General features: G+C 36.9%; 1 protein-coding gene and 1 long non-coding RNA gene across 2 annotated transcripts in view; one reads left to right on the top strand and one right to left on the bottom strand.

Moving 5' to 3' along the window:
* The window catches only part of LOC145270627 (uncharacterized), a 16,135-nt gene extending 13,176 nt beyond the window's left edge, over window positions 1-2,959 (bottom strand). Inside the window, exon 1 of the long non-coding RNA XR_013865477.1 lies at window positions 2,488-2,959. This is a non-coding gene — a long non-coding RNA (uncharacterized LOC145270627). The remainder of the gene's footprint in view (window positions 1-2,487) is intronic.
* Window positions 2,960-16,090: 13,131 nt separating this feature from the next.
* On the top strand, window positions 16,091-20,755 carry LOC145270180 (uncharacterized). Its single transcript, XM_080125808.1, has one exon. It carries the CDS (start codon window positions 16,091-16,093, stop codon window positions 20,753-20,755), a length of 4,665 nt encoding a protein of 1,554 aa, XP_079981934.1.
* The last annotated feature ends 5,106 nt before the right edge of the window (window positions 20,756-25,861 follow it).

Consider the following 25,861-nt stretch of genomic DNA (forward strand, 5'->3'; position numbering starts at 1 on the left):
TAGTCTAGCATAATCAGTAACGTCTTTCTCTCTTTCTCGATAGGTAAAAAGTTTAATTGCAAATAAAATTTATATGTTGATAAATTCGTCTGTGTTGATGTTGAGAATAATGAAAAAAAATTAGTTTACATTGGGGCGATGGAGGAGCATCTCCACCACCCCTCTCAATGTAAACAGAATGTTTGTGAAATATTAAACGGTGCTTCTGTTTGGTTAATGTCGGTGCGTTACTTACAGAAAAATGGTTAATTAAACTGCAGAAGCACCTGCTAAAAACTATACGGTGGGACAGAGGTTGAAGCTTAGATGCCAGTTCAGGGCCTATCAGATTGGTGACTCTTTTTTTAACCTTGTCTAGGAGCGAGAGACTAGTAGCAGACGCACCAGCCCAGATGTGACAACAATACTCCATACCTGGGCGAATGGTGGCCTTATAGAGATACAGGATACTTTCAGGTGTCAGTAGTTTTCTAGCATGGTAGAGAGAGCCTACCTTTTTTCGCAGCGGCCCTGGCAATGTTTTCAATATAATTGTTCCAGCTCATGTTACTAATATTTTTCTTTTTACATTGTGCAAGGGTTAGAGGCTATTTTTGCAACCTAAAATGCATATCTATTTAAAAAAAAAAGAATCATTCTTACGAAAAAAAAAAAATTACTCTGTAATTAAATATGTGGAAAATTCCTTCAGTTAAAATATCTGTTCAAATATGTTTCGTCGGGGACACCAAATCATCTATCACCGTCTAGTAAACAGGGGAGGTAAGGCAACAATGAAATGCCTTGAGAAATAGGCCGGATAACCAGTAGTTTTATCATTATTATTATTATAAAGAATCAAATCTTATCAGGAAGCTAAGAACTGCACGCCTGTGGAACTCTGTTCCGTCTGCCTGCTTCCCACCTGACTACAACTTGGATGTCTTCAAGTCCAATGCTAACAAATTCCTAATAAACCACCCCCTTAAGTAAACACTTCATCAAATCTCCACACTAACGTAATGTACTTGCAATAACCCTTATCCCTGAGTGGCTTCCGGGCCTTGATAAGTGGTGATCACTGTGTAAAAAAAAAAGAGGAGACCAGGAGGGGTCATATGGTTTTACATGTTCCCAAAATTCAAGGGTGACAATTACATTCAACTACGGAGATTTTGGCGCTTCTACACTATTGAGACAAAATTTCAGAAATCGTAGAACTGAATTTCACATGAAAACAATGTTATCTACGTATTCCTCATATTTTAAGATGATTATATCCAAAAATTTACGAAAATCGATAAGGCAGAAAATTTTTTATTAAAGCAAATATAAAAATAGAATTTGATGAAAATGATCGCAAGACATAAGAGAGTTAAAAAGGAAGGTGATTTTCCGTTTCGATTTAAACAAGATGGCGGCAATTTTTTATCTGCTAACAGGATTAAAGTTTTTTGGTTTTTTTTAAATTTCGACTGCATAATTTGGAAGCTAAAATTGTAATTTATTAGGATTGACAAAAAAAATCAGTAGAAACCATTTTTATTTTTTATCTGAAAACTCCATTTTGTTCTGATAGCGCCGAAATATCTGTTCAAACATGTTTCGTTGGGGACACCAAATCATCTATCACTGTCTAGAAAACAGGGGAAGTAATAGAACAATGGAATGCCTTGAGAAATATGCCGACAGCCAGTAGTTTTATTATTATTATTATTATTAAAAAGAATCAAATCTTATCAGGAAACGAGGAGGAGGCTGAGAGGGGGTCATATTGTTTTAAATTTTCCGAAAATTCAAGGTTGACAATTCGACTACAGAGATTTTGTTTGTATTCAAAACAGCGGGTTTGTATTACTGTACACATAGATTCGAAAAAGTTGTCAAAAAACAAATATATAACAAATAAATGTTATCAAAGGCAAGATAAGTTACTTTTCTACCTAACTGTTCCACCGAATATATGTCAGCCTATGTTATGGTAACATAGTGAGCGAGTTTCTAGCATTATTTTGTGTAGTTTTTATTTTTTAACTCATTTACCCGAACTTACCGTATTCAACAGAGAGTCGGGCGCCATTTGTAATTTTCAAATACATCGGTAAACACTATGTTTTTCGAGCTGAATAAAAATGTTACATTAAATAAAAACACTAAAAAAGTACCCAGTTGGGTAGAAAAGTAACTTATCTTGCGTTTTGTAACATTTATTTGTTATATATTTGTTTGTTTGTTTTGTCTTATTTTTTTGTTTTTTTTGTTTTTTTGACAACTTTTTGGAATCTACGTGTACAGCAATACAAATCCCAAACAGTTAAAACTTTTTAATCGCTAAAAATCGTAACATTTGATTTTCTTGATTAAAACAAAGCTACTGGATAAATTTATGTGATTTTTGGAATATGACATTTTTGCACCGTGAGAAGTAGTACGAAAATCATCAAGATTTTTCTAAATTCATTTTTTTTTTAATAATTGTAATTCTTAATAAACACCAAATTGTCTTACCTTCTTGTCAAATTAATGTCAAGTCAAGACGACTAATCTATTGAAACGACTTTCTGTTGCCCGGAGAGTTTTTTTTTTTTTTTTTTTTTCCTTAAAACCAACCTTTTTTCCCTACGTCATTATTTTAAATATGTTGGCTTTCTCGACATCTTATTTTCCGTTTAAAACATTTACAAACTAAAACGTTTAGTTTGTTTGGGAGAAGTCTTTCCTCGGACAAGACGTGACAAATCGAAAGTTGCTAAAAAAACACGAACGCGAAAAGCGAAACGAAATTGTTGATCTTTGTCTTTTTTTTTCTTTTCTTTTTTTGGTAAAAAAAACAAACAAATTATTGATAAAAATCAATAATTTTACAACAAAAAATAAAATTATTGATTTTTTTTTTTTTTTTTACAAAAAACGAAATTATTGATAAAAAGTTTTCAGATTAGGTCCACCTCCACCTCCACAATTTTCTTTTAAATGACGACGTTTATAAGTTTTCAGCCATGTTGAATACGAAAATCGCCGGTACTTATACAGTTTAATGACGACATTAAAAAATGGAAATATTGAAAAAAAAATTTTTTGTACGTACCTGTTATAGACTGAAGTTCTTCGAAAAAAAATTTCACTTAATTTGATCAAGTAGTTTTTTTTTTTACAGCGAAAAACAATTATTTATCACGACGACGTCAACGTGCCCATTTTGGAAATGTACCTAGCAGAATACCTCCATTTTAGGCCAGATTTCGCAATCTAGCCTTTTTTTTTTCGCCAGAATGAGATGCGCACATCACATCTGCAATTTTTTTCCGTTTTTTTTTTTTTTATTTTTAAAGCAGAATACTATTGAATATGCCAAGAAATTGAAGAATGCAAAGAACTGAAGAATTTTTTACGCGATTATTTTCGAAACATGCGCCAGTGCCGCAGTGTTTACCGATGTATTGGAAAATTCAAAATGGTGCCCGACACTCTCTGTAACATGGTAAGTTTGGGAAAAGGTGTTATAAATAATAAACTACACAAAATACTATTTAAAAAACACCGAATATATGTCAACTTATGTCACGGTAATATATATTGAGCGAATTTCTAACAGTACTTTGTCTAGTTTATTATTTATAACGTCTTTCCTGAAGTTACTGTGTTAAAGATAGACTCTGGCGCCATTTTGAATTTTCCAATACATCGGTAAACACTGTATGCTTTTCGAGCTGAATGAACATGTTACATTGAATAAAAACACTAAAAACATATCCATATACAGTAATACAAACCCTAAGTTTTTTTTTTTTTAATTCGAAAATTTCGGTTGCATATTTCTAATTTTTCTAATATTTAATTTTTATTTTCTTCTGTTACAAATTAAAAAAAAAAAAAACACTCCAAAAATGGCATCTGTCTTCAAAAAAAAAAAAATAAAAAATTCTCATTCTGGTGAAAAAAAAAAAAAGGGCTAGATTGGCCTAAAATGGAGGTATTCTGCTACGTAGGGCAGTTACCGGCCCTTGGGGAAAGCTACTTGCCCTTGGGGAATTCCTGGGCGCTGCAATAACATTTCCAAAATGGCCACCTTGACGTAGCCGTGATAAATAATTGTTTTTCGCTGTAAAAAAAAAACTACTTGATCAAATGAAGTGAAATTTTTTTTCGAAGAACTTCAGTCTATAACAGGTACGTACAAAAAATTTTTTTTCAATATTTCCATTTTTTAATGTCGTCATTAAACTGTATAAGTACCAAATCGCCTTGAAATTTTGCAGAAATAATTGGTTATCGAGATGTAAAAAGTTGTATTATGCATTGTATTCATTGGCGGCCATCTTTGTTACCCGCGTAGATTTGTTTATGGAGCGCGCGCACGCGCGTAAAAACGGTGGCCGCCAAAGAATACAATGCATAATACAACTTTTTATATCTCGATAATTAATTATTTCTGCAAAATTTCAAAAGTCGTCATTTAAAAGAAAATACCTTTTTTTTTTATAAACGAAATTGTTGTTTTTTTTTTGTGTTTTTTTTTTTTTACAAAAAAAAACGAAATTGTTTACTTTTTTACACAAAAATAACGAAATTTTCGAATTTTACAAAAAACGAAATTGTTGATTTTTGTTTTAAATTGAGTTATCTCCCCGTGACGTGTTCAAAAAATTCAAAGATGGCTACCTTCATAGCGCTCTCATAAAAAAACACTGCTGTAAAAAAAAAAAAAAACTACTCGATCAAATTAAGTGAATTTTTTTTTTTCGGAGATCTTCAGTCCAAAACGGAAATGTACAATATAACCTTTTTGCGAGATTTTCATTTTTTAATGTCTTCATTAAACTGTACAAGTACCGACTTTTTTTTTTTTTTACAAATAAACGAAATTACTTATATTTTTACAAAAAAAAAAATAACAAAAGTGTTGATTTTTATTAATTTTTTCCCCCAAAAAACTTGACATTATCACATTTTATATTTTAAAAAAAGTTTTAAAAACTTGAATTTTTTTTTTTTAGATCAAATGTGATTATTCATATTAGTTAGATTATTCGGCAGTCTTGCAGTTAAGTCCACCAAAGTTCGACAACTCTAGAAGGCTCACATCAGTATTTACACCGTTCAATCACGATATTACGAATTATTAAAGTTTTAAAACATAAAATAAAAAATATTTAATTAATATTTAATAAAAAATATTTAATTAATATTTAATAAAAAATATTTAATTAATATCTAACAAAAAATATTTAATTAATATTTGATAAAAATATTTAATTAATATTTAATAAAAATATTTAATTAATATTTAATAAAAATATTTTATTAATAAAAAAAATTTTTTTAAATTATTTGCATATTTTTATTTTATTTTTATCTTTATTTTCTTTTTTTACACACAGCAAAATTTCACAGTTTTTAACAAATATTTTAATATTTTAAAAAATTTAATTTGAGGGTAAAACCGTCAAATCACGATATTACAAATTATTTTCTGTTAAGACAATAAATGTACTTACTAAAAATTGTTTCTTTTTTCTGTTAAATAAATACAGGTTGTCTCAATAAAATGTATACACTCTTTAAATGACCATAAAACCAACATTTATTATAAGAAATAAAAGTTTAATAGATAAAAAATACTGTGAATGAACATAGACACCAGCTAATGATCTAAAGTGTTCAAATTATTGGCCATTGTGGTCCAGGAAAAGCTGACAACGCTCATCGAAAACGTTCCTAATCAGTTCAATTGATATGTTGACACATCTTCTTTCAATGATTACTTTCAACTCATGCATTGTAGCTCGTTTTGTGGTGTGAACACCGTGTTTAACATGCCCCCCCACACACATACACATCCACCCCCCCAAAAAAGAGAAAAATCCAAGGGGGGATCAAATCTGGTTAGCATGGACAGTATTCAAATACTCCCTCTTCGTCCTAACTATCTGTTTCGCAGGTGACTATCAACATATGTTCTTACGTCATGATGATAGTGGGGAAGTGCTCCGTCCTGCTGGAAGTGCCATTCTTTATTCCTAAACATATCTTGGGAACGTGGCATAACGTATTCATGTAGCAAGTTGAGATAATTTAAAGAGTGTATGCATTTTATTGAGACACCCTGTTTTGTTAAGACAATAATACACTTTCTAAAAAATTGTTTCATTTTTTTCTGCTAAATAAATAATTATAAATCTATAAAAATGTATATTTTGTTCGCTTACTTTATTTAATCAAGTGCTTACTTCCAATTCGTTCAATATAATTTTCTTAACAAAATAACACATGATTCGACGGTGTAAATACTGATCTGACCCTTTCAGAGTTGTCGAACTTTGCCGGGCTTAACTGCAAGACTGCCGGTTTTGGGGTATGCTGACAAGAACAGACGACTTGATCTTGTAACATTAAGACAAAAATACACTTTCTAAAAATTGTTTCATTTTTTCTGTTAAATAAATAATTATAAAAATATAAAAATGTATATTTTGTTCATTTACTTTATCTAATCAAGTGCTTACTTCCAATTCGTTCAATATAATTTTCTTAACAAAATAACACATGATTCGACGGTGTAAATACTGATGTACCTCTTCTAGAGTTGTCGAACTTACTTTCGAATTTGCCAGGCTTAACTGCAAGACTGCCGATTATTCGGACTGTGATAGCTATGCAGAGAAGGCACCGTGCTATTTTTTAAAAATAGTATTTTAAGTTAAACTCAAGTTTCATGGTAGCTTTTGTTTATTAAATTGTTGGGTAAAAATGCAGAAAAGTTACAAAACACCCTCTCCTCCCCTTGTTAAGAATGGCTTTCAGAATTATTCCAACACGGTACCTTCTCCGCATAAATACCGAACTACTGTTCTCATCTTGAATATGATTTTCACAAGGTTTCAGACGGTCTAATCTCTGACTCTCTTCAAGTCTGCAAGGATCCGTGGCATAATGGATAATGTACTTGGCAAAATTCAGTTCTAAATGACACTCTTCTGGAGGTTGAATGTTTAATTCTCAGTGCGGGATTGCAATTTACTTAGAAATTCTACCCGGTCATGGCTGACAGACCGAGAGTATGCTACCTCCATGAATTAAATAAAGGGTTCTGTTTGTAATTCCGTGCGTGTAGATTTCCAAGTCTGACAAGAATGATGAAGAAGGTCGGAGGTTACATCGACCAAAACGTTATGAAAATGGCACCCAAGATGAGAACAGTAGTCTGAAGAATCTGTAGGTTATTGTTATTGTTGTTGGCCAGATGTTCGAAGATGTGTGTTGAGAAAAAAAAAAAAGTGGTAGTTGGCAGGCAGGCTCAAACCTATACCACGATGGAGAAAAAGTACATGTCAAAAAAAAAACGTGACGTCTTTGCCGTTGCGCCTATCGCCAAAACAGAAGTAGCGAAGGTTTAAGGCTAGTCAATTGAAAAGAGGGAATGACTTTCGAAAATATCGGCGAAAAAAGCGACCCCTCCCTGTAGAAAAGTGCCCAGTTGAAGGTGAAGGAATTAATGTTTTTAGCCAATTTTTCGATATTTGTCGTCCGAAGGGTCGAGTTTCAAAACGGTACTATTCTCATGAAAATCTGTCGCCTCTGTCAAAAGTTTTAGGCAGATAAACATGCATACATACATGATGGCAGCAAATTCACTTTCGAACATTGCCATCACTCGATATAGCACAAAAAAAAAGGTATATAGAAACACGAAAACATTCAGTGATGGGCCGCACGAATGTGGCTTTTAAGCCCTGCCAAACTCTGGCATTACTTGGCACACATTGTACAGACATGTGCACCACTAGCAGCACGTTCTTGATGTTCTTTTTTCATGTAGGATCAGATGCCACTTCAAACCACCTGCTGTTTTATACGTCCGCCCGCAGTTGACACAGGTTAACTCTGGCAATTCAAGACTGCTTTGTGGCCCACTGCACCGATGAGTAGTCTGGTGGCTCATCAGCCCAGCTCTGCTCAGACATATTCTTCCGCACACCTCACACTCGAGACCAATTTGGCGCCCCCTCTCATCCACGGCTTCTTTCACCCTCCCTTTCTGGATATCGCGCTTCAGCCGCTCATACTGGGTTTGATCCGCCTCAAACTTGCCCACACTTCCCCGCAGGGTCCTTCTCCACCCTCTGCAATCCAAAGCAAGACTCTCCCAGGTTCTTTTATCAATCTCACATTTTTTTAATGTGAATCTTAAACAATCCTTGAATCTCAATTTACACTTTTGAACCAGACGTCTTCCCTCGGTGAGCTTGCCATAAAAGAGTTGTTTGGGAAGTCGACTGTCTAACATTCTCACCACATGTCCACTCCATCTCAGTCTATGCTCGATAACGTGAGCCTCAATGCTAAGGCATTGGGTCTGTTCAAGCACCTCCGCATCACTGACAAACATCTGCCAACCCACACCTAAGATTCGCCCTAGGCATATCTGGTGAAACTGCTCGAGACGTCTCAAATCCATACATACATACATGATGATTGCAACGTCTTGTCAGACGAGTGCCACTCCCTCAGACACTCAAAGTCCATGAGCCCAAATGCCTGAGGGAGTATCTATACAAAAATGATGTTACAGAGTCTTAGCTTTGTACGACAGCTAAGTCTCTCTCTCGGTTCAAAATGTTGAGATCCAGCAACAAGCAAGAGCAAGATAGCCAGCAACAAATTAAACTGTAGACCAGCATTAATGCGGGTACTGGTCGTCCGCTTTATGGTTTTTTAAATCAGAGATTTGCTTCTCCTAGAAAGGTTGCCTTCACCACGGCTTACGGGAGCCCTCTCTACCCCAATACACATATACACACACACATACATACATACATGCATACATACATACATACATTTAAACAGACAAGTGAGATTTATATTATAGATTGCTAAAAGTTAAATTAGTTATTATCGATCTATCTATCCGTCTATCTATCTATTTATATATCTCTCCAATGATTGTGTTAAAATAGTTTACATTGGGAATTATTAATGTTTATATAGATTAACTAAGTTAAAAATAAACAAAATTACCTTGAACAGTTGCGTACGTGACAGAAGTCACATGTCAGGAGACGTGTACTTATGATGACGCTTTAACGGAACTGACAGGTCAAGAGGTCAGGAAGTTTAGAAAGAGTTTGAGTTTGATCATGAAAGTGAACAGACAAGCTCTTAAAAGTCCAGGAAGCGGGGCTGCAAGAACAAGCATATACGCACGTAATACAGACTCCTTGTGAAGACCACTGAGACAGCTGAAATAAATTTATATTTTAAAAATATAAAGTGTTGTTCTGTGGTTTCAAAAAAGAAGGAAGAACAGATGTCTCAATCGGTTATGGTGTTGGTCAGTGCATGTGTCACCACGGAGCCCAGTAGTGAAGGCAGAAAAACGCCTGGACAAAGAAAAAGTATGAAGCATATATTATTATCCTTTTTATAAAAAAAATGATACCTTTATGTAAATACGAACTGTGATATATCCCCGTGTAATAACCTCTTAGACAACATGACTCAGTTTATATGTCAATATCACATTCTTGTGTCTAATAGCATACATTCAATTCATACGTATATATGCAACATGAATGAATTTGGGGATACGATATTGAACCTGGGTTGAAATAAAGCACAACGTGGAAAACAGGTCCTAAATGTGGAAAAGAGATTTGATGTCGAAAGGAGTCACTACTTATCAAGGCCTGAGGTCACTCGAGGATAAGGGTTAAGGAGTGTACAGTAGTCAATGGGATAATATCGTAGCAATTTATAGTATTGGAAATTTGGTAAATTGGATTATTTATTTAAGTTGTTTATGTTGGACTTGAAGAAAACCATATTGCAGTCAGTTGGAAAGCAGAAAAACGGAGCAAAGTTCCACAGGTGTGCAGTCCTAAGGAAGAAGCTTTGTTCATGGAATCTACCTTTTGATTTAGGCACAGGTAAAGAGTGGGGGAAATTGTTGATAGTGGCTTCAGCTAGACAAGTGTTTTTCATAAAAATCAGGAAAGGGGGGGGGCATAGATTGGAGCTCAGATAAGCACTTGTTATGAAAATGGCAATAAAGAAGAGACAGGCTCGCAACGTCTCTTCAGTGGGAAAGAGGTTGCAAAGAAGAAAAAAGGGCATCTCCACTAAGCCATGAAGTCTATTTTGAACTCTGTCAAGGCAGGATGAGGTGTCACTAGCAGTTCCTACCCAAATATGGCAACAGTACTCCAAACTTGAATGTATCTGGCTCTTATATAGGTAGAGAATTGCATCAGTAGTGAGATATCTTCTGGAGCAGTAGAATGATTCCACCATTTTTCCAGTGACCTTGGCAACGGATTTGCTGTACAAGTTCCATTTCAAATCAGGAGTAAAAGTCAGACCAAGAAACTTGTCAAAACATGGAGTCTCCTCAAGACGAGAGTCATTCATTTTAATTGATACCAGACAGGGATCAGATGTGCAATTACTCAAAAGCAATTCAGTTTTTTTTTTTTTTTGTACTAGCTTGGATGAGAATAGGGTATACTCAGATCCCCAAAAAGTGGAGGAAATAAAATCACGCCTAAGCCCAACTAATATTACCGAGTTGCAAAATTTGGAATATAGACTTTTTGTAATTTATTCGTATATGTTTTGTAGTTATATTTAACATACATTTACCTAGGAATGCCAGAAAGACCCATCAGTGACAATGGCTCACAGTTTAAATTTTTTTTTTTTTTTTTTTTTTACACAGTGATCACCACCCATCAAGGCCCGGAAGCCACTCAGGGATAAGGGTTATTGCAAGTACATTACGTTAGTGTGGAGATTTGATGAAGTGTTTACTTAAGGGGCCGGTTCATTAGGAATTTGTTAACATTGGACTTGAACACATCCAAGTTGTAGTCCAGTGGGAAGCAGGTAGACAGAACAGAGTTCCACAGGCGTGCAGTTCTAAGAAAGAAGCTTTGTTCATGGAATTCACGTTTTGATTTAGGCACAGATATAGAGTGGGGGAAATTTTTCACAGTGGATTCGGCTAGACGGGTGTTTTTCGTGAAAGATTGGCGAGGGGGGACCAGAGATTGGAGTTCAGACGAGCACCTGCCATGGAAATAACGATAAAACAAGGATATGCTCGCAACGTCTCTTCTGTGGGAGAGAGGTTGCAGGGTAGAGATAAGGACATCCCCCACTAAGCCACTCATTCTCAACATTTCAAAGAATTTGCTAAAGCATGGGATTTTGAGCACATTACCTCTTCTCCAAGACACCTGCAATTGAATGGAATGGCAGAACGCTGCATATGGACCATCAAAGCAGCCATGAAGAAAGCTATGCTGAACAATCGGGACATAAACATGAGCTTATTTTTTCTTCATTCAACGATAGAGGATGTTATCCAATTCCCCGGGGGAACTACGATTTAATTGTAAACTGGTCAGTGTAATGTCTTAACCAATAAAGGGAAATAACCACTGGTGTCACAGGAGTTACGGCCCCTGGTGATATCCAGGGATAGTCAGTCTGTATATTTACCAAGCATGATTTCGGGGTTCGTTTTTCTCTCTCTCCTTAATCGCTATCCATCCGTCAACCTCACAACAATGATAATCGATACTTTTTTTCTTTTTTTTTTTACACAGGCATCGCCACTTATCAAGGCCAAGCGGCCACGTGAGGATAAGGGTTAAAGAGTGTACAGTAGAAATTGAACAATATAGTAATCATTAGTAATGGAAATTTGGTAAATTTGTTAATTTAAGTGGAACGGCTCATCAGGAACTTGTTTACGTTAGACTTGAAGACAACCATATTGTAGTCAGTTGGAAAGCAGGAAAACGGAAGACAGTTCCACAGGCGTGCAGTTCTAAGAAAGAAGCTTTGTTCATGGGATCTACGTTTAGGGTTAGGCACAGATAACGAGTGGGAGGAATTATTGATAGTATTTTCAGCTAGACGAGTGTTTCTTGTGAAAGTTTGGCGAGGGGGGGGACTATAGACTGAAGCCGCTAGGAGACTGTGGTGAAAATTGTGGGAACGCAGGCTTACCTCTTAAACGGCCTCAGTGTGCGCTTTGACGACGCAGTGTCATGATGCTGAAAAGGGTCCAAGATGGCGCCTGCGGCCATATATAACAATGCAGTCTCGCAAAATCTCATGTGCTCTCGGGCACGTATGCAAATTTGGAGGACTCTGTCTTTTATAAAAACAGACCACTGGAGCAGATGGGGAGAGACTTGAAAAAGAGTCTACGGAAAGTATCGACGGACGCGGCTGCTGCAGTGAGCTGAGGTTTTGTGTACTCTTTTTTTTTTTTACAACAACAGAAACCATCCACCATCATGACGAGTCCTAATGGAGGGTATGTAATAGGGGTATGTAATAGGGGTATGTAATAGGGGTATGTAATAGGGGTATGCTCACTGAAAGTTGAGAGATTCTATCTATAAACGCTATACATAGAAACTGGAAAATCAAATTAAGCCACGTTCTGTTAGCAACTAATCAGAAACACGAATTGCCCCATAAAAATTATTGAATCTTCATGCATCCTAGCACCAACTTTTCGTATCAACATAAGAAAGAGATTTAGGGTTTAGATGCTTTTAGGGCACAACCTAAGAAAATAATAAATTCCACACAAGCTTCTGAAATGACGAACAACTTCAATAAATGTAACAAAGAAAAGGTTTAATCAGGCGAATATTCACAGGGAGATATTATCCCTGGGTAAAGGTTTGTTGGGTTCATAGTATCTCAATACTGGTGCCTCATTCACTAACCTTTTAATTTTTTCAAAAGCTCTTTCATGAATTTGAGACCACGTCCATGGCACATCTGCCTTCACTAAATTCCGAATTGGGGCCATCACGTCGGAAATATGTGGCAGAAACTTTGCCAAGTAGTTCACAAATCCAGCCAATCTTTGCACACCTTTAACATCTGTTGGGCATGGCATCTCTTTTATAGCTTTTACCTTCCCAGGGTCAGGAAGTAACCCATCACTGGTTATCGTGTGACCTAGGAAAGATATAGATGTTTGTCGTAGGTTCTATTTTCCAGCATTCAGTCGAATCCCACGATCACGGCATCTCTGCAACAGTTTTCTCAGTTTTTTGTCATGATCAGCTGTTGCTTCCTCCATTGTTTTACCTTTCCTAATCACCAGAAGATCATCTGCTTTGTTGATCACACCCTCTAAATCCCATACATTGTTAAAGAGGGCCTTTTGAAATATCTCTGGAGCTGGAGTAATCCCAAATGGTAAAACCTTCCACCAAAACCGACCAAATGGCGTGGTAAATGTAGTCAAACGACTGTTGACTTCATCCAATTTCAAATGCCAAAATCCATCTCGTAAATCCAGGGTGGAAAATACTTTGCTGTCAGCCAGTTCTGGCAGCAAATCATCCAATGTAGGTAGTTGGAAATGTTCCCTTTTCAAAGCTTTATTTAGTGGTCTTGGGTCTATGCAAATCCTTAGATTTCCATTTCTCTTCATCACCAATGCCAATGCACTTACCCATGGAGTTGGCTCACTTACTGGTTCAATAACTTTCTTTTTAACCAGTTTCTCCAATTCAACTTTTAATTTGTCTTTCAGTGCGACTGCCACTCTTCGTGCTGCAGCTACATTTTTGGTTACCTGGTGCTATCGCGGTAATTTTTTTTTTTTTTTTCTTTTTTTTTTTACACAGTGTTCACCACTTATCAAGGCCCGGAAGCCACTCAGGGATAAGGGTTATTGCAAGTACATTACATTAGTGTGGAGATTTGATGAAGTGTTTACTTAAGGGGGCGGTTCATTAGGAATTTGTTAACATTGGACTTGAACACATCCAGGTTGTAGTCCGGAGGGAAGCAGGCAGACGGAACAGAGTTCCACAGGCGTGCAGTTCTAAGAAAGAAGCTTTGTTCATGGAATCCGCGTTTTGATTTAGGCACAGATATAGTGGGGGAAATTTTTGACAGTGGATTCAGCTAGATGGGTGTTTTTCGTGAAAGATTGGCGAGGGGGGACCAGAGATTGGAGTTCAGACGAGCACCTGCCATGAAAATAACGATAAAACAAGGATAGGCTTGCAACGTCTCTTCTGTGGGAGAGAGGTTGCAGGGTAGAGAAAAGGGCATCCCCCACTAAGCCACAAAGTCTATTTTATCCTTGGTGGGAATCGTCGATAGCAGATGAAATAACACAGGTGGAGAGAGAGCGAAGAAAAAGGGTTCGTTCTGCTCAGTGTCTCTCTCGGTAAGGGAGAGTTCTTTTCCTTCAAACCGGAAGCTGTCTGATTTCCTTCCGGGAAAAGAGAGGATCAACGTGCCGCACCCCTGATTGGTCAGTGTATGGCCAAACGCCCCAGGGGAGAGGCGTTTACTTGCGAAAAAAAAGAAGTTCTATTTGTTTCTGCTACACATCTTTTGCTCTTTGCCTAAAAAATTGTAAAATCCAGACCTTTTGTTTTTACCCTCTTTCATTACAAAAAAATATGGCGGCCAAAAACATAGTTCATGAAAGAACGTAAAAACGGCCAGATTTGGCCTTAAAAATGCCAATCTGTCAAACCTTAGAAAGGCCAAATTTTATAAACAATATGGCGGCCTCGATTGTCGTAGATTTAGTCTAATAAAAATGATGAAAAAAATAATGAAAATGAAATTTTTTTTCGGGTTTTATTTCAGTCTTTAGGGTCTAATAATGTGTTTTATATAAAAATAAATAATTTTTATAAATTTTTATCTGTCAAATAATTTACGCCGCTAAACTACACATTTACCTTAATTTCAATTTTTTTATTAGCAATATTAATATTGATATTAATCCTTTTCTTCAATGATTTTTTTTTTTTTTTTTTTTTTTTTTCAATTTCGTTACTTTTTAATAAAACATTTTTTGATGAATCACAGTTAATCCTTAGCGGAGTTTATGTGTCAGCAGAAATTTAAAAACGATCCCTTGGAAGGTTTTTTTTAACAAATAACTATCCCTTGTAACTGTGCAAATGTAATAAATAACACTATGCCCACTATATATATATATATATATATATATATATATATATATCTCTACAATTATATAAATGTGACTTTGCCTGTGTGTGTATGTGTTCGTTCGTTATGGATTTAAAAACCCTTGCACGTCCGTTTATGAAATTTTACACATAGGTTCTCAGTGTGTCTGGGTGTGTTTACGGGTACCTATTGCATCGGAAAGCTTTCCTAAATCACCATCAACTACTATTAACAATGCTTTTATTTATTTGCTATTTCCGATTTGATCGGCCATTTCTCCAATTCGTTGCCTAGCAACGGCGAGCAACGGCAACCAACGCTACTGCTACTGATGCAACTATTACTGATACTCGCTGCCGACGCCCGCACACACGCTCGCACGGCTACTACTACAACTGCTCCTACTAATACTGCTACTCGCTGCCGGCGCACAGGCACGGCTACTTAACCCTTCTACGTTATGGAATAGTTGCTACTAGAACTGAGCCTACTAATACTGCTACTCGCTGCCGACGCACACATTTACATTTAACAAATTCGAGCAGACGGTAACTTACATTTTTTTCTAATTCAAACAAACAAAAAATTCATAACAACAATAATACAACATTGTTTATTTTTACATTTACATTACTTATGCATTTAGAAAGCATTTCTCAATATTATTACTTTTCGCATTTAATCTTCTCATACTTTTATACATATTTATTATATCTTCAATTTTTGACACCTAATGTAGAGGTTTTCAAAACTTTACATTTTAATCCCAATATTTCTACGTTGATGTAACGGGGACTTTACAAATACTGATTGCCTTTTTCCTGGACATCCATTTTTTTCATTTGATTTTACACCATACATTTATACATATTTATACATATTTATTGTACCTTCAAATTCATTTATTTCACGTATATCTTACTTTGTTTTATTTATATAAATATAGAGGTTTTTCCAACTGTACATTTTAATCCCAATATTTCTACATTGATGTATTGGGGAAATTACACATACTGATTGCCTTTATTTTTATTTTATTTTATACCATACACACTACCTAAATATTGACTCTTTCAACAATTGTTTCGGCAGCATTCCATTTCAATTCCACACACACCCGCAGAGTAATTTCGCAACAATGCCACCCAAAAAAAATCAGCTCGGAAGGCGCACGAAAGCAGCGACTACTGTTAGGAACATCAGAGCAAGCCTAGACTACGATGAAGTAGAATTATTACGTTCTCGCGAAGCACAGCGCATGTCTCAGACCAGATCTTCTGAAACACTTACTCAACGGACTTATCGTTTATCTAGACATGCTGCAGCCATGGCTCAACTACGTTCTTCACAAACTGCAGAGATTCAGGCCAACCGTAGAGCAGCCAATGCTGCAAGTACCTCTTCTGCAAGGGCCAACGAATCTACAGAAAGGACAGCTCGGCGGAGAGCAGCTAACGCAGCCTCCACAGCTTCAGCACGAGCTGCTGAATCTACTGAAGCGAGGGTCAGACGACTTGCCCGAGATAACACATCCAGAGCCGCCATTCGGTCATCTCAGCCACCAGAAGCTCGAAGGATACGAGTTCAGGCTGTTACTCGGAGATTTCATGCCTCTCGCGGCAACATATGCCCTTCACCGGAGTTTTGGTTACGCAAAGCATTGAACTATGACGCCAACTATGACTTCTCTACCCGGCAGGATCTTAGCATTGGTTCGATGAATTGCATATGTTCATTCTGCAAAGCTAAAAAATGGCCGGCAGAACCTCCAAGCCTATGCTGCTCTTCGGGTAAAGTTAAACTACCATCCCTACAGACTTTACCTCAACCACTGCGAGACCTACTTTTGGGCATGACTGATGAATCTAAATATTTTCGGAAATCCATTCGACTTTTCAACTGCTACTTCCAAATGACATCATTTGGTGCAAACATTGTCCGTGAAAGCGGCTGGAATCCCGCATTTAAGGTGCAAGGCCAAGTCTACCATCTAATAGGGTCCCTTTTACCTGATGAGACCGTACAACCATCATTTTTACAACTCTACTTCGTAAGTGACTACGTCCAACAAGCTGAAAACCGACTAGCTATTACAGCCGAGACAAACGACAGTTCGGATCGACGACAACTCAGTATTGTTTTGCAGCTTCAAGACATGCTCCACCAAACGAACCCATATATTCAAAGTTTCAAGTATGCACTACAGAATGTTCCTCTGCCTAATTTTTCCATCGTTATTAACGCAGACAAACGTCCTACAGGAGAACATGAGCGTCGCTTCAATGCTCCCACTTGCAACGAGGTTTCTGCAGTCATCCAGGGTGAGCACAACAACAAACGCGACATAGTTATTCATACTAGGGGTGGACGTCTACAGCGAATACATGAAATGCATCGATCATACGACGCACTACAATATCCCCTACTATTTCCTTACGGTGACGATGGATACCATTTTCACATACCATGTCAACAAAACTTGGGACAAACGACCATCAATCCCAAAACTATTACATGCAGAGCATATTACGCATACAGACTGATGGTTCGCAACGACGATTTCAACACTCTCCTTCGGAGTGGACCTCTTCTGCAACAATACATAGTCGACATGGCAGCAAAAATGGAATCTGAAAGGCTCCTATATATTCGGGTTCACCAAAAACAGCTTCGGTCGTCTTCATACATACATCTGCACGATGGCATGAGAAATGAAACTGACCCTAACACTGTTGGAAAACTGACAATTCTTCCGTCCACATACATCGGTGGCCCGCGTTATATGCATGCCCGCACACAAGACGCAATGACGTATGTCCGCTATTATGGCCGACCGGATTTGTTTATTACCTTCACCTGCAATCCATCATGGGAAGAAATACGAGATGAACTGTTTCTGGGTCAAGAACACTACGACCGACCTGATCTCATTGCCCGTGTTTTCCGGCTTAAATTGTGCAAACTCATGGATCTTATAGTCAAGGGTGAAGTCTACGGCCGAGTAAGGTGCCACATATTCACTGTAGAGTGGCAAAAAAGAGGCCTTCCGCATGCCCATATCTTAATCTGGCTGTGTGAACGGATTCAATCCACTGATATTGACAAAATTATCTCAGCCGAGATTCCCGATCCTGGATTAGACCCACAGCTTTACGAAATTGTCAAAGCAACGATGGTTCATGGACCCTGTGGTCCTGGCCAGAAAGCTCAATCATGCTGTAAAAAGAAATCGGTGTGCGCTTGCGGCTACCCACGGAGATTTGTCAATGCTACACAAACAGGAGGTGATGGTTACCCACTTTACAGGCGACGGAGTCCAGGTGATGGCGGCCATACGATGATAGTCGGTCGGAGCACTGTTGATAACCGATGGATAGTACCGTACTGTCCCTTGCTGACGAAAATTTTCCAATCGCACATCAATGTGGAGTTCTGTCACTCAGTGAAATCCATTAAATATATCTGCAAATACATCAACAAGGGAAGCGATGCTGCAGCGTTTGCTGTTCAGCGCGACGGTTCTCGAGACGAGCCATCTGCTCATGTCATTGGACGTTTCCTGTGTTGCGGTGAAGGTGTATGGCATTTTTACTCATTTCCCTTGCACCAAAGATATCCTGCAGTTATACAACTCGCTGTTCACCTTGAAAATGGGCAAAGAGTTTACTTTTCTGCCGGCACTGCTAATCAGGTGGTGGAGCATCCACCAGAAACTACGCTTACTGCCTTCTTCAAACTATGCGGCCATGATGAGTTTGCAAAGACGCTTTTGTATCCACAGATCCCTTCCTACTACACTTGGAATAACAAACAGTGGACTCGCAGGAAGTGTGGAGACCCTGTCGATGGCTTCCCAGGGGTTAAATATGATTCCTGTCTCGGGCGAGTTTACACAGTGCCACCACGTCAACATGAGTGCTTCCATCTTCGTCTTCTCCTTCACGAAGTCCGTGGCCCTATAAGTTTTGATGACATAAAAACTGTCGATGGCGTCCTGTGTGAAACCTTCCGTGATGCATGCTCCCAGTTGGGACTACTTGAAAACGATTCTCAGTGGGATGCCGCCATGACAGAAGGAAGTCTATTCAAATCTCCCCATGCTCTACGGTCGCTCTTTGCAATTATGATAGTATGGTGTGACTTGAGCGATCCAAAACATCTATGGATGAAATTTCGTAACTTCATGACCGAAGACATTTCCAGAAGAGCCCAACTTGAGAATACATCGGTGGAGCAAGACTACTCCCAAGTGATTTACAATGAAGGGCTAATTTGCCTCGAAAACCTCCTTTTGGAAATTGGTGGTTCCACTTTACCATCATATGACCTACCTGCCCCCATCTGCCATGAAGGGAATAGTTTGAGCCTAAATTTACTGCGTGAAATATGCTACTCACCTACAGAACTTAATGCGTACATTGCTGAGAATGAGCCTAAACTGTTGCCTGAACAACTGAACGTCTACCATATGATCAATGAAAATGTTCAACAGAACCGTGGAGGAATATTTTTCTTGGACGCACCTGGTGGCACAGGAAAAACCTTTGTCACCAAATTAATACTTGCCCATGTGCGACGGAGTGGAGCTGTCGCTATAGCTGTTGCAACCTCTGGAATTGCTGCAACTTTACTCCCTGATGGCAGAACGGCACATTCAGCTTTAAAATTGCCCATCAACTACACACAAACTGAATTCCCAACATGCAACATCGAAAAGAATTCGGATAAAGCTGTTTTGTTACGCAGATGCAAACTCATCGTATGGGATGAATGCACGATGGCGCACAAAGTTGCGTTGGAAGCATTGAACAGGACCCTTCAAGATTTACGCAACTGTGACAACATCATGGGTGGATTAACAGTTCTGCTGTGTGGAGATTTCCGACAAACACTTCCTGTTGTCCCAAAAGGGACACGCGCTGATGCTGTTCAAGCATGCCTGAAATCGTCGATACTGTGGGATCAAGTTCACCATTTAAAACTCACAACAAATATGCGTGTCCACCTTAGCCGCAACCCAGATGCTGCTAATTTCTCTAATGCACTTCTGGAACTTGGTGAAGGACGTACTCCCACAGACACTGAAGATTACACAAATGTTGAACACATATCAACCATCGTTGAAACGCCAACCCACCTATACCAGGCAGTTTTCGAGAACATTCAGAAAAACTACAGGGACTTTGATTGGCTCGCCACGAGAGCGATTCTGGCTCCAAAAAACGCCTCCGTCAATGCGATTAACTACAGACTTTTGGAACTCATCCCGGGAGAGGAACGTGTTTATAAATCCATTGACCGCACACCTGATACTGCTGATCTGGCTGATTACACGGTGGAGTTGCTAAACTCCCTAGAACCACCTGGCCTGCCACCCCACATACTCCGACTTAAGGTTGGAGCTCCTATAATGCTCATTCGTAACCTCATACCACCAAAGCAATGTAATGGAACCCGCCTCGTGGTAACATCCCTGTCACCTAATATTATCGAGGCCAAAATATTGACTGGCTGTGGAAAAGGAGAGACAGTGCTAATTTCGAGGATACCCCTATATCCATCAAATCCAGACCTGGGCATTTACTTCAAGCGATCACAGTTCCCTGTGAAACTGTGCTTCGCGATGTCCATCAACAAATCCCAGGGCCAAACCTTTGACGTTGCAGGCATTCATTTACAGGAGCAATGTTTTTCTCACGGTCAGCTCTATGTAGCTGCCTCACGTGTGGGCTCACAATCCAAACTCTTTGTGTTTTCTCCTAAAACACTTGCTAAAAATGTTGTTTACAAAGAGGTTTTATAATTTTTCAACAATTTTACACCTCAATTTCTCCTCTCTATTAACCGTGTTTATTCCTTCTAAAGCTTTGCCAGCACCCAGTAAAGAATTCACTAACCTGGATTCTTTTTTGTAACAAAATGAAAACAATTTCATGTATTTACACAGTAACCTCTATGGAAAGAGAAATAGAGTGAAAATATGAATTTGGCAAAACCTAGAGTGCCCTTAAATATATTCAGAAGCATTTGCGGTCCTTATAATTCTTTCGTCTTTATTTGGTTGCCAACTCTGCATAATTAGATTCATTCTGATCAACCCTAAACAATTGTATTGGCTATGGAATAACATTTTAGCAGTACAACAGTAAATTATTTTTCTGTTTTTTGAACGTCCATTGAACAAACAACTGATCCTGAATAAATTGCAAAACAGTCTACACACATATTAGTGAAAATGTGATTCAGAAGTTTCAAAGACATTGGTCTAAAAAACATAGACCTCATCAACCAAGCATAAGTACTATGCCCGGCAACATAAGGTAAGGAATTTTTTGCCATAGTTGACTAATTGTAAAACTATACAGCTACAACGACATAAATTCTTAAAACGAATAGATGGTCAATATTGAACCTGTGGTTTCTTTCGCATAGAGTTAAAGAAATCATGGCTCCCAAAACCTTACCATAGTATTTGGTTTTGAGCTGGAAGAATAGCTGCTAAGGGGACAAATCAGATGTGGAAGCTACATTGATCAGTAAGACGTCAATATAACCAACTTTACTAAAATAATTTAAGGATTACAAAAAAAAAAAATACTGAATGTACAGACAATAAGCATTAAGATGGCATTAAATCACCCCCCCCCCGAACAACGTCGGGTAATACTGCTAGTATATATATATATATATATATATATATATATATATATATATATATATATATATATATATATGTACTTGTACAGTTTAGTCAATGTATTATAAAATGAAAATATCGAAAAAAGTTTAAATTGTATGTATCCGTTATGGAACAAAATTCTCTGAAAAAAAATTCACTTAATTTCATCAAGTAGTTTTTTTTTTTTTTTACAGCGAAAAAACAATTTGTTATGATACCGAGAAAAATTTTCGATTTTTAGGAAGAAACGCTAGTAATAAAGATGGGAAGGGGTGTAGTAGTGCTTTAACTGGAGTTATCTCCCTTTGTTATTTTTAAAATTCAAACAATTTTTTTTTCAAATCCAATATGGCCGCCTTCAACACACTCTCATAAAAACGTGTTTTTTTTTTTCGCTGTAAAAAAAATTAAAAAAAAACTACCTGATGAAATTAAGTGAATTTTATTTTCAGAGAACTTCGTTCCATAACGAATACATACAATTTAAACTTTTTTCGGTATTTTCATTTTTTAATGTCTTGACTAAACTGTACAAGTACCTATATATATATATATATATATATATATATATATATATATATATATATATATATATATATATATATATATATATGCGCTGTTTTACACAAGGTCACTGTGCGGAGGGAGATAACTCATTTTACTAAAAGATACGTTCATTTTTTCATCTCATAATTTAGGACGCTACTACTAACAATATTTTTTATTAAATCAAAACATTTTAAAAAATAAAGCTGCGACGATTTTTTATTTTAAGTCGATAACATTAATAATACAAAATGTAGTCTTTACGCGACTATTAAGAGAATCGTTTTTGTTTTAATGTCAGTTTTTTTGTTTTTTTTTTCGACTACATTATAAAAAATGAAAATGCAACGATGATTGTACCTATTTACTATGCCTCCCCACGGGACAGAGTTAGACACCAGGGTCGTTTTTTAATGTGGAGAAAAGGTACAAAAATAAAAATTGTCTCAGTCCTGAAGGATTTCTCCCCCACCGAAAGAGAACAAGAAATAGAAGTGCAGCAGCACTGCAGCATCTGAAGAACAGATACTACACTTTGATCTTGACCAAAAACGATGATTGTAGAGGAATTATTTTTTCATCCCATAATTTAGGACGAGAAAACCAACGATATTTTTATTAAGCCAAAATGTAAAAAAAAAAAGAAAGAACAGAAAACTGCGGCGTTTTTTTTTTTATGTAACAAAGTTAAAAACATTAATAATACAAACGTACTCTCCATGCGACTTCTAAGAGAATCGTTACTGCAGAAGTGCCAAAATCATTTCTTAAGCGAAAAAAAAACAACATTAAGTTACCCAACGCACGATTGTATTAATAATTCGCCCATGTATGGAGTATTGCTGTCATATTTGGGTTGGTGCCTCCTGTCACTAGTTTCTCGCTCCTAGACAAGGTTAAAAAAAGAGTCGCCAATCTGATCTGCCTGAACTGTCATCCAACCTTCAGCCTCTGTCCCATCGACGAAATGTTGCATCCCTCTGCCTATTCTACAAGTACTTTAACGGTGAATGCTTTGAAGAACTGTAAGCACTTGTGCCCCCTCGACGTAACCCCCCCCCCCCGAAAACCCGACAAGCAGCTAAATCCCACCCCTTCTTCCCAGTAGAAATCCCTAGATGTAAGAGAGCCTTCTACTCCAGTAGTTTCTTCCCCAGAACAGCCAGACTTTGGAATTCCCTTCCGGGTCCCTACTTCCCCAACTGTACTGACATGCAGAAGTTCAAGTGCAACGTGAACCGACATCTTGCTGTCCAACTCCCTACACAGTACCCCTGATGCCTATGTCCCTGATAGTAGCCCTCTACAACAAAGTGGCAATGTGCCTTGTTTGGGGTAAAAATGTAATTAAAAAAAAAAAATTTTTTTGTAATAGACAATGACGGCATTCCTAAAAAAAAAAATTGACTTTCAAAGCGCAGTTACCGCCCCTGCCTTCATGCAATTACCTCCCTTGATCAGGGTTGCCAATTTAGCAGGTTTCCTGCTAGATCTGGAGAGTTCGTTTGAAATCTAGCGGGTAAATTTTGGATCTAGCGGCTAGTGGTTTTTTCCTCTAAAATCTGGAGATTTCGTATTGAAGAAATTGAAACCTGAAAACAAAAAAAAAAAAAAAAACGCAAACATAACAGCGGCCAGGTCAAAACAAGTCTAAAAAAAGTTGAGTGCTTTAATATTCAACTGTAAATTTTGCCAAGTAGGTGTGAAGTGAACACTTCCAAATAGATAAGAGTTCAGGACGTACCAATAAGAGAAAATGCAAATTAAACTGGAAGAGTCAATGAAAAAAATCTGGAAATAGGATCCCTAACTTGCGGTCTTGTGGCCCTGTTTGTTTCATTTTTTTATCGCCAAGATAGGTTAATTCAGGCTTATATCATACTAGCGGGAGGGGGTACCTGGCGATGCCCGGGTGTCTTGAGGTAAATCAATACTCCGGGGGGGGAGGGGGGGTTAAATAATAATAAAAAAATGTTTTGGTAGGTGAGTATGAGAATCGAACCCGTACCCTTGAGTTTGAAATTAATGTGTGAAAAAAAAAAAATGTGCGATGTTACCATCGGGCCACCGCAACATAAAGCATAGACGTGTTTGAATTTATTTATCTAACTATAACTATAAAAACAGGTGTGCGTAATAAAAGTTAACTTTTCTGCTTCCATTTGACCTAATTAAGAAGGTCAAATAGAAGTCACGCAGCGTAAGCGTCTGTTCCCGGCGCATTGCCGCGAACACGTCCGTTTGAGTTTAGTTTCATTTTATTTATACTAAAAAGCCCAATCAACACGCGAGAAGCCAAAATAACAATAATTTTGTAAAAATCGACGTAAATAAATCTATACGCTACGTGCTTTCCTAATTCCTAGATATTATTATATAGGACCTATATACACAGTTTTAAGCGATAGTAACGACCCCGGGAGCGTGTGCGAAAGAAGCCTTTTGAAGACATACACAAAATGATCACACACATTTTGCCTTTTATATATATAGATTTTAACTAGTATTTTTTATTCTTTATTTTTAGCAAAATTATTTTTTTTAAATATGATTTTAAAAGTTAAATTAGGTTTGTTTTACTATACACATAGATTCATAAAGGTTGTTAAAAAACAAACGTAACAAATAAATGTTATCAAAGGCAAGATAAGTTACTTTTCTACTTATATGGACAAGTTTTAGTCCTGTTGAAACTGAAAATCATTCTGACGACTTATCAGAATACCTTAAATTTAATGGTAAAAAGTAATTTATTAATTCTGTAACTTGTGCTAATCATTTGGAAAAAAAGAAAACAAATGATTAAAATAAATCGTTCATGAATTACATTGTTTTTAACATTTAAATTCTTAAATATAAATAATAATGTGACAAATAATTTAAATAACATTAATTAAGGGTAGGAAGGGTTTTGAAATAGTTTACTGATCAATATTACCAACTAATTTTGTCTCTTTTTTCAGTCATGATACAGCGAATTAATCGACTTATTATTTTGTTGTCTGATTTTTGCAATTTCTTAAAACTGTTTATTTTTCAAATGTTAATTTGTTTTCTGGGGGTTTGTGGATGTGATCCTTGTGCATTATAATTGGATACAAAAATGCATTTTAAGTAAAAAGATCACTATTGTCTAATTGCCTGTCGAAATTAATAAAAATAAATTCAACAAGTCTGAAAAATGATCGAGTAGAACATTACAATTACAAGAAAAAAACAATCTGTCGAAAAATGCAGTTTTATGTTTCTTTTATTGCAGTGTTGACTACAATAAAAGAAACATAGGGTTTGTATTACTGTACACATAGATTCCAAAAAGTTGTCAAAAAACAAATATATAACAAATAAATGTTATCAAAGGCAAGATAAGTTACTTTTCTGCCAAACTGGATATATTTTTTGTGTTTTTATTCAATGTAACATATTTATTCAGCTCGAAACACATACAGTGTTTACCGATGTATTCGAAAATTCAAGATGGCGTCTCACACCCTCTTTAACACCGTAAGTATGGAAAAAGGTGTTATAAATAAAAAAACTATACAAAATACTATTAAAAACCCGCCGAATATATGTCAACCTATGTCACGGTAACATATATTGAGCGAGTTTTTAACAGTATTTTATCCGGTTTTTCTATTTATAACACCTTTTCCCAAACTTACCGTGTTAAAGAGAGAATAA

Source organism: Euprymna scolopes, chromosome 46 (genome assembly GCF_053919585.1).
Source record: "Euprymna scolopes isolate OS-2025 chromosome 46, ASM5391958v1, whole genome shotgun sequence".
NCBI classification, from domain to species: domain Eukaryota; kingdom Metazoa; phylum Mollusca; class Cephalopoda; order Sepiida; family Sepiolidae; genus Euprymna; species Euprymna scolopes.